Raw genomic sequence first — 10,121 nt, 5'->3', positions numbered from 1 at the left:
CAGGGAGCCAGTGAAGCTGGGAGAGAACAGGTGTGACAGGTCCATTGCACTTAGAACAGGTAATTATCCTAGCAACAGAATTTTGTATACTGTACGTATTAAGTGATATATATGTTTTTTTAGGGATGCTAGAAAGAATAGCATTTCAGTAATCTATACGTGAAGTGACTAAGGCATTAACTTTAGTACTATGTTGTGTGAGAACAGGATGAAGTCTAGAAATGTTTCACAGATGGAAGAAGGCAGTCATATTTATATGAGAAGAAAAAGAGAGTGTTTGTGATAAGAGTTGTTAATTAAATGGAAGAACGGTTAACCTTAGCAAGTGTAGATTTAAAACCAATGGTTTTAAACCAAAACACCTTGGTTTTATTGCTATTTAATTGGAGAAAATTGTAAGTCATCCATAACTTTATGTCTTGGAGACATGTCGTAAGAGTATTTGGAGGGAGAAAGAAAGTAGATTTAGTGGATAGATAAAGCTGTGTGTCGTCAGCAAAACCGTGAAATTTAATACTATGATGTCCTAAAAAGATGGTTTAATTTTGCATTGACTCTCTCACTACGTCCATAATGGCTAACACGGTATAACACCTAGTACTACATGTTATGGTATCAAAAGACATTGCCTATTGCGAAGATGTAGATCAGAAATAAAGAGCAGCCCCAGAACTGAGACCGGCAGAGCTCCCTGAGTAACGACTGCATTCTCTGAGTTAGAGCCCTTTGCTTGAACAAACTTTCAGTGAGGTAAAACCATTGATGGACAAGGCCACGGACTCCAAAACTAGCTAGGGACTCCAAAACTAGCTAAACATTTCTAAAGTATCTGATGGAAAATGGTGTCAAATGCAGAGCTGAGGTCAAGAAGTACAAGAATTGGTAAGTGTCCCATGTCAGCTGTGTGAAGGAGATCATTTGTAATTTTGACCAGAGCAGTTTCAGTGCTGTGTTTAGGACCAAAGCCAGATTGAAGCTGTTTGAAGAGGTTATTGTAATGTGGTGTAGCTAACATGCTGGATAGAATTTAATTTTGGTACGAATAATAATCCTCCATTTGAAATTGCCACTGGATTTCTTCCATCCTCACATCAGCTTTCACCAATCATCCTACTCATTTGTTTTTCCCTCTTCCTGGTGACACAAAGGTAGTCCTGTTACAGAGTTAGCCCACCCCCCTGGACCTGTCTTGGGCCCATAATACAGTTTAAGGTTAACTGCCTTGACATTACTGATCCTGAGTTTAGATGCATCCATCCTCATTTATCTGTAGTTCAAGGCTCTCAAGATCCTTACAATAGTTGCCAGACCTGACCATGTGCTCTTATCCAGACTTGATATCCCCTACAGAATTTTTCACTTTTTTGTGTCTTTTGGTGTCATTCCTGAACTCTCGTAATGGCATTTTCAGCCCCCCACCTTTTGATCCTGACTGAGTGGTTTAATCTGTCAGTTGGCAAAGGTGTGCCCACTGCTATTTTCAAGCTGGATTTTGTCTGTTGCTATGCATGAAGGTGTCAATGATGCAGACAAATGTATGTGGATTCCGATCGTCCAGGTAAACTCAAGGAATAGCTCAGCTCTCTACGTCTATGCACTATATGGCCTCTAATAGTAACCCACAATAATGATATTTCATTCATGACTGCCACAGTATTGCTTAGATGGAATGGAGTGGGTGGGATGGAGGTGGATATTAGTGTGTTTCACGCATCAACCCATGAAATCTGAAAATGTCCTCTTTTCTTCTCTCCACAGTTCGTTCCTTTCAGGGATTACATCGACCGAACCGGCAACCATGTCCTCAGCATGGCCAGGCTTGCCAAGGACGTTCTGGCTGAAATCCCGGACCAGTTTATCTCCTACATGAAATCACGAGGGATCAAACCCAATCCGGCCCCACCTCCTTACACACCCATGGGCCACACGGTCCACACGGTGCACACGCAGATTTGAATCTACAGGCAAGACACAGCAAGAAAACAAGCAGCAAGGCCTTTTGGGGGGTCTTACGCCTTGGGAGGGGTGGGGGGTGTGAGCATCCGTCAGTTAGAAACTGTGTGCGGGTGACATGGGGTCCGCAGATGTGCTGTGAGGGATTTTACTGATTTCTTGATTTATCTTTAACCAGTGGCGTGCCAGGCTGGTAAGAGCGGTCTCCGCTCCGCGGATCCAACCTGCCCGTGTCCGTCCCTATGTGTGTCGCTGAGTGAGTAGTGGCAGTCTGTAGATGCGATTGTGTCTTTTACTCAATGAAGTTTACACACTTCAAATGTAGAGTTTGAAATCGTTACATGAAACTAAGGCGGCATATATTTTTGGGGATTTTTTTTGATTGATATGTTCAATCCTGGCCTCTCCTTCTAAACACGGGAGGACCGCCACATGAAATTGATGTGACGTTGAGTCAGTTTTGAAGCCAGTCCGAGGTCCATAATGCATATTAACTGGATAATACAGACCATCTCATCTGCTAAGCAGGACAGAGAAGGGAGTTCAGTAATGTCAAGCTGAACAGAGCGATTAACTGTCATCGTCAAATTGTCCCCTATTCAAGAGAAAGGTGTGTTGACAAGAGTTCAGGAATATGCTGTTGTGATCTGAAGGAAAGACATCTGACTCTGGGTATCACAGTGGCTTAGTGGGTAGCCTCGCCATCTTATAGAACTGGAAGCCTAATTCTATAATAATAATAATAATAATAATTCCTTACATTTATATAGCGCCTTTCTCACTATTCAAAGTGTTTCATTGAGTTGGGAGCCACTTCATCTACCACTAATGTGTAATCCCCCTGGACAGCAGCCATTTTTGTGCCAGTACACTCACCATACATTAGCTATTAGGTGGTGAAGGGGTGAGAGAGAGATAGCCAGTTAGAGACAGGGGATGATTAGGAGGGCACAATGACCAGGCCATGGTGGGCAATTCAGCCAGGACATGAGATGTGTACCACTCTTTAGGAAGGATGCCCAGGGATCATTGATGGCCACAGAGAGTCAGGACCTCGGTATTACATCTCAACTGAAAGATGGCACCATTTTTACAGCACTGCACTGGGGCATTGGCACTCACACACAGACCACAGGGTAAGTGCCCCCTGCTGGCTTCACCAACACCTCTTCTAGCAGCAGCAACCCAAACTTTTCCTAAATGATCTCCCATACTCCCAAATACTGGGCGGGCCCAAACGTGCTTAGCTTCAGGTGGAGGTCCTGTTCTGAGGTGTATGTGGTATGGCTGCTGGTATCCATGGTTTCAGTTTGGTGTATGCTCATGTTTACAGAGATAGACTGGCATGCTGATTGGCCTGATTGACACCTGGTGTGAGGACTCAATGCAGAATTAAGATATTAAGATTCTTTGCAGCCTTAATTTTGGTTTCCTGTAATGGACCCTGCAGGTTCACAAAATGGATGGAATAGTGTTGGACTCTTTTTATTAACGTTATACCAAGAATGAAACATTAAGAACCTTCTACACTGAAGTTCACCCTTCCATCCATTAACTGAACCTGCATAATCCACGTTCAGGGTCACAGTGAGCTGCCAGCATCAGATGTGAGACAGGAACCACCTTGAAGTGGATGCCAGTTCATTGCTGGGCACACTTGGTCATTGAGGATTAGTTCAGAGTTGCTTGTGAACCCGATGCAAACATCTCTTGGACTTGAGAAGAAAACTGAAATAACAGGAGAAACACCAAGCAGAAACACATGGAGAGAAAATACAAACCACTCAAAGATTGTGACCAGTCTTCTGGAGCTGTAATAGAGCAGTGGAGACCACTGTACCACCTTGAAAAATAAGAAGCTGTACTGTCATCACAACAACTAGAAATCGCCCCAACTAATTTTCCATCCTCAATTCAACCAACTCTTATTTTCACACACTCCACGTCTCAGCCTGGGGGTTCCTCATGTCTTCGGTATGGCAGTTTCCCTACATTTGATTTCCATGGTCGTGGCTTTATCCTGAGACCAATAGCTTCTTAGAAAGTCTGCTGTCCATTGTAGTTTGTCATGCTGTGACAATGTGGCACAGAGGCACGTCCCGCAGGTGGTGAATAGGGGAGCCCTCTTGTTTACACCAGATAGTTTGGAAGAAGATGTTATGAACCAACATTGTCTATGAGAAGAAAAAACTCCAATTTCCAACCCATACTGACTTGAGAGCATGAGTCCTGCATCAGCATGCTGATCGGTCTGAGACAATGGGAAACTCTCACGTCAAATGCGGGCAAATGGAGCTCAAAAGCTATGGCCAGAAATTCATCTAGGAAAAGAAAGCTGTTATTTCCAATCTGGGCAGATGGACCTCATCGGCCTTGGCTGGTAGTCTATCTAGGAAAAAAAAAACCTCTGATTTCAAACTCATGATGGCCTGATGACCAACACCCCATACTGGTGGGTTATCCAGACTCCAACAGCAGAGCACGCTGAAGATGAAAGTGTTTCTCCCAATGGCTGTAACGGTGGATGAGAGTACTGTGTAGGTGGCATTTGTGAGTTAAAACATCAACCGGTGAAGATGGAAGACAGCGGCCAGTTTGGCTCAAGTAGAAAATCGATTGTTAACACTTCTACGATAAAATGGACGTGAAAATTATCTTCAAAATAACGCAGTATACATCAACTTGAAGGACAAAATGGTATGCATTGAGAGAGGTGAGCTTCTAGAGTTTCTAGACCAGACCATAAGTGGTGAGTAGCTCTGCCAGACTGGACCCCTGAGGCCCTTTAAGTGTGTAGCAACCAGAAAGTGTCAGCCTCAAACTCGATGAAAATGGCAACAGCTATTTGAATGTTGCTGACACCTACTGGATATCAGGTGATAATACGTTGCCTCCATCTTTTGGGGTGCTTTCCTCTCCTGTTGGTACTGAGACAGGACTGAGCCAGGGTGACTCGTCTAGGATAAGATAAACAAGATAAGGCAGCTTCGCAGCCCTCTATCCAATCCAAACCTTAGAGATCGGTACCTTTCTACTCATTTGTCTTAATTGCAATAACTAATTAACATGTCAGCCCAAAACCTCTGGAAAAAAAAAAAAACTTTTAAGATTTTCAAACCAAAGAGGCAGGAGATATGTGAGCGTGGCCGCCAGGCTTTGGCAACAGTCGAGCCTTTTGTGCAAGCGCGTCAGAGGGAGACAGAGACGGGGAACACGAGTTGCCTCGGCATTTAGTTAATTAACATGCTGATCGTGTAAAGCTTCACCATTCGTCACGGAACGGCTGAAGCTGTGAAACTCAAAAAGGAATCGGGAATATTTATAAGTTAAGATTAATAGAGACAAGCGGAGCAACACCGTATAATTAGACGTGCAGGCTTTGTTCTAATAGGAAAAGCCCTCACCTTAGAAAAGGAGGGCAAGGGAAATTAAAACGTACGTCGAGCCACCAAGGCCGTTCGATCTTGTGTCCTGGAGGACCCGGCTGTCAAAAGTGACTGAGGAGACAAGCACAGTATCTTTACATAAATGAATAAATAAAATGTCCAGGCTCCACAATCTGATGCTCCCACCCACCAGGTTCTTCAACTTCCCTTCATTTTCTGATCCTGATATTCCAATTCAGGGTCATACGAAGAACAGGGTATATGGGCTGTCACGTGCTGAACCGACGTTGCAGACGATTTTTAACACTTCTCTGATAAAATGGACATGAAAATTATCTTTAAAACAATGCAACATACATGGTACTACTAAAGTAGGGGGCACATTACATGGTTCTTGTTGGAGGGTGTTTTATCATGGAAGGGTTCGATTTATTCTTGTATTCCCACACCCAAGTTTCTCAATATGTAGACCCACACATATGTCCCAGAAATAGACACAACCGACACTTGCAATGCACTTGCAGCTGGAACTATGGATCCAAATTCACCTCATTCTGTCGTGGTACATAAAACACGAGGCCTCAGACAGATGAGACGTCCATCTTTGTGAGGTCCAAAACACCCAGCCGTTCTTCACAGCCATATTCTGCGTATTGAACTCCCAGAAGAGCACTCCTTGTTTGTCATCTCTCACATACACACGAGTCCACCCATAACAAATTAAGACACAATCAGAATTGTCACAGCGAGTCACACACTGGTTGGACTGATCCACTGGGTATGTCAGAGTACACGACAGTGTGCTGCAACTGCCACCAGCTCAATAAACTCTTCAGGCTGAAAATCGCTAGAGGAATCATGTGATGTGACAGCGCTGTAAGTGTTCTAGCATGCACTTTGTATATGCGTGTTTCTATTAGCGCCTCTGTGACTGTTTCCATTTGGTGGCATGTCTGTAGCAGAGCTGTGAAAAAGACATGACCTCCCAATCAAAAAACTGGATGGAGTTCTCCTTTGGCTTGACTTCCCTGCCAAGTGCGGACCTGTGTTCTTGACATAGGTGACCAGCAGAGACGCATGTTGAATAGAGTGTCACCTAAGCAAATACAACCCCAGTTATTCATGTGTAGTCAATGCAGATGAGTTGGCACAGACAGGTAGCTCTCGGACAGGAAGTGGCCATCTGGGTTGATGACAAAATGACGTCATTTGCTCTGTGGTCTGCATATGGCAGCGGAATTCGTCACTGTAGGCTAGTTTCCATTATAATTTACAGATTTAGAGGGTCATTATTGTCACTTGTACAGAATACTGTGAAATTCTTACTTGCATGTGCTAATTAGCATGCAACACGTTGTCACTTTTCAGTGCCATGATTAGGTTAGATAAACTTTATTATCCCAGAGGGAAATTTGTTTGCAGTAAGAAAGTAGAAGCAGAAAGCAGGGTTACAGAGTAACGAGTATAACTTCCATACTTGGTCAGGTCATTAGAGGTAAATCCACACATCAGTGCACCACACTCTAGCAAAAATGGACCAGTGGAGAGTCCCTCCATCTTTACCCATCACAGTCACAGGAGCTGGGGGTCTGTTCTGGTAGCAGCAAATGTAATTCAGGAATCAAACCTAAAGGGTGGAGGTGCCAATTAACTGCTAGACACCGGTGTTTAAAGTGGGCCATACTGGCACCACCCTGTTCTACCCTTTGCCAATCTTTCAGACTTCCAAAAAAATACCCCCCATCTCTGAAGAACTTGTACTATTGGGATTATGTCTAGACAATTATACAAGGATAAATCAAAAAATAATAGCAAATTGAAAAATTATGCGGTAGCCATAGCGGATAGAAGCTAACACAATACAACATGATTGTGATGGCTTATGGGTAGTTTGAACACACACTGCTGCTAGACTCTAGTGTAATATGAGGTCAAATGAATATAGACAGTCTGCCGAGGGAGTGCACCATTTTTGAACAATATGCTGTGGTGAGATTTCTTTGGGCAGAGGAAGTGAAACATTGGCTCGTGTAGATCAGTAAGCTGTTTGGGGGCCCATCTTGCACAAACTTTCTAGTACCCCAAGATCATCATGCACTCTGGCACGTGCAGACCCATAGCTGATATCCAAATGTGCAGCAATAGCAGACAATGTAATCCTCTGATGAAGGCCTTCACCATGTGGACACTTCTTTCCGCTTTCCACTTTTTGTTGAGTCCTGCTGTCTTCACTTCCGTACTGAGCCAACATCCTGTGGTGAATTTCAGTAGGCATCACTCCCTCTGCCCAAAGAATTCTCAACAATGGTGCAATCCCACAATGAAGTGTCCATGTTTAGACTAGACTATGTATTCTAACTACCCATAAGCCATTGCAAACCCATAAGCGATTGTGGTGTTGTATTGTGTCAGCTTCAATCCATCGCGTTTACTGCAGATTTTTCAAATTCCCTTTACTTTTTGATTTACATAGTATATGTAGGTGTACAGTGAAGAACAGCAGGAAGAGCCTCCAGTTGTTTCCTCCATTTCAGCCACTACTAGGCACATGCAGCTTATACTTACCAACTAACCTAACACACACGTCTTTTGGATATAGAAGAAAGAACAGAAATTCCCACATGAACAAGGAGAACACGTGTGAACTCTGCTCAGACAGTGCCCAACCAGAGCCTAAGCAAGCTCTCAGGAATTGTGAGGGATCAGCACTAACCACTGCGCCACTGTGCTCCCCACTAAGGATAGGGCAACCTGTGCAGTGCAGAAGTCTCAGTGTTCTTAACTGCTATCCTGCCGTTGGGTTTGTTCAGCTAAAGAGAAGCAATATTCACTCTGGCAGAGGGGGCGATTTGCTGATCTGGATGCACTTGAATTTAAAGACGTGGCACACATCTCTCTGTCTGTGTGTAAGAGACACGTTGTTGCACCAGATCGCCCCTACCAGAATCTATTCCATAACATGCAGGGGACTGGCTTATTCATTTTCCTATGGAAGTATTAGGAGTCTAATTATTTAATTGAAAAAGACTTATCATATCAGCAGGTGGCACCTGCTTTGGTTCCTTGTACATATATACCTGTATATAGCATGGTGACCCATAGAGGGCGCTGCTCCCTTCACCGGGAGGGCCATGGTGGCCAGAGGGCCCTGGGAGAAGCTCTTTCTGTAAGCCGTTTGGGGACTGTGTGCATGCTGTTGTGCGGGTTTCTGTTCTGCTAATCCCCCTGCCCACCTCACCCCACCACTAACCACACCTCAATCGACTTCTCCATTTTTCTTTTCCTCACAATGGAAGTCTTGTATCTGAGTTGTGAATTGCCGCCAGCATGTGGCCGCACGTGTTCGGGCCCTCCTGCATTTCTTTTTCCTTTGCATTTATTTTCTTTTTCTTTTTATTAGTTTTTTTTTTTTTTTTTGCATGGTGAGTTTTTTCTTTCCAGACCAAACCTTGATGTACATTTATTTCCTTGTCATATGTTGGATGTAAAACCATTTGTATTGGATTGCCTTAAAAGACAATAAAATTATTACTTTTACAAAAGTTGCTAAATACATTTCTCATCTTTCAACTAATAAGAGGTGGCTTCACTGGGACATTTTCAGACAGCTACAGTTCTTCTTTGAAGGATCGCCTTTTTCTGTCTTTACTCCTCAGAGGTCTTCATTCTGTGCAGACCACTGGGGCACCATATGTGTCATCATTCCTAATTCACTGGACACACAAGCCTGTCCAATATTGGCCCAGAAGAGAATTCTCTCAGCGTTCATTGTCAGTAGTCACAGAGCTACCTATCATTGATGACCACTGGATTGGCCAACTTTTAACTTTTTAATAAATTACTAGGCATCAACTTTCTTTAATGGACACATCTCAAGTCTTGGAGGGACACTTGGTGGCCTTTAGGACAAATCCACTGCTGATCCTCCAGATCCACAGTTCACCTCACAGGACACTGGGTTCTCCTGGTTCATTTATTGGTCTCAATGGTTATCTTTAATAGCTGCCCAAATCCCAAATAAACAGTGTTGCAATCCAGTGTGTCCATCTTAGCCCTTGTTGGTCCATCCATCCATCCATTTTCTAACCCGCTGAATCCGAATACAGGGTCACAGGGGTCTGCTGGAGCCAATCCCAGCCAACACAGGGCACAAGGCAGGAACCAATCCTGGGCAGGGTGCCAACCCACCGCAGGACACACACAAACACACCCACACACCAAGCACACACTAGGGCCAATTTAGAATCACCAACCCACCTAACCTGCATGTCTTTGGATTGTGGGAGGAAACCGGAGTGCCCGGAGGAAACCCACGCAGACACGGGGAGAACATGCAAACTCCACGCAGGGAGAACCCGGGAAGCGAACCCGGGTCTCCTAACTGCGAGGCAGCAGTGCTACCACTGCACCACCGTGCCGCCCCCCCTTGTTGGTCACCGGGCATTAATTATTCTTGGTACATGAGGATGAAAGATATAACCGGACAGCATCCATCCTTACCTCTTGTCTGTTCTGCCTGGTATAAAGTTGGAAGGCCATAATAATTTGGGCAGCATGCGCTGATAGCACGTTGCTGCACCCACCGCACGACAAACCATCTGAATTAGGACCTGAGTGCAGCGGGTGGCACCTCGTCACCGCAGTGGAACAGTGTGAGGTTTTTGACAGTGGCTGGTATGCCAATTCTCTTACCAGCCCCCACATTTTCCCTGTAAATTGGACGACCTGCTTGCCAGGCTGGAAGCAGATTAACATCACACCCAGGATGAAGCAATTGCAGGT

At 44.4% G+C, this 10,121-nt stretch overlaps 1 protein-coding gene across 1 annotated transcript in view; it reads left to right on the top strand.

Annotated features, from left to right (window-relative positions):
* Positions 1 to 3,040, top strand: part of LOC120526698 (copine-5-like) — a 299,334-nt gene extending 296,294 nt beyond the window's left edge. The window contains exon 18 of the mRNA XM_039749857.1: positions 1,734 to 3,040. Coding sequence (XP_039605791.1) covers positions 1,734 to 1,956 — 223 coding nt within the window. The 3' untranslated portion in view covers positions 1,957 to 3,040. The remainder of the gene's footprint in view (positions 1 to 1,733) is intronic.
* The last annotated feature ends 7,081 nt before the right edge of the window (positions 3,041 to 10,121 follow it).

The sequence above is a fragment of the Polypterus senegalus genome, chromosome 3 (assembly GCF_016835505.1).
Source record: "Polypterus senegalus isolate Bchr_013 chromosome 3, ASM1683550v1, whole genome shotgun sequence".
Lineage (NCBI taxonomy): Eukaryota > Metazoa > Chordata > Cladistia > Polypteriformes > Polypteridae > Polypterus > Polypterus senegalus.
Note: the sequence above shows the minus strand (reverse complement) of the source record. Positions and strands in the feature narration are given on the sequence as shown.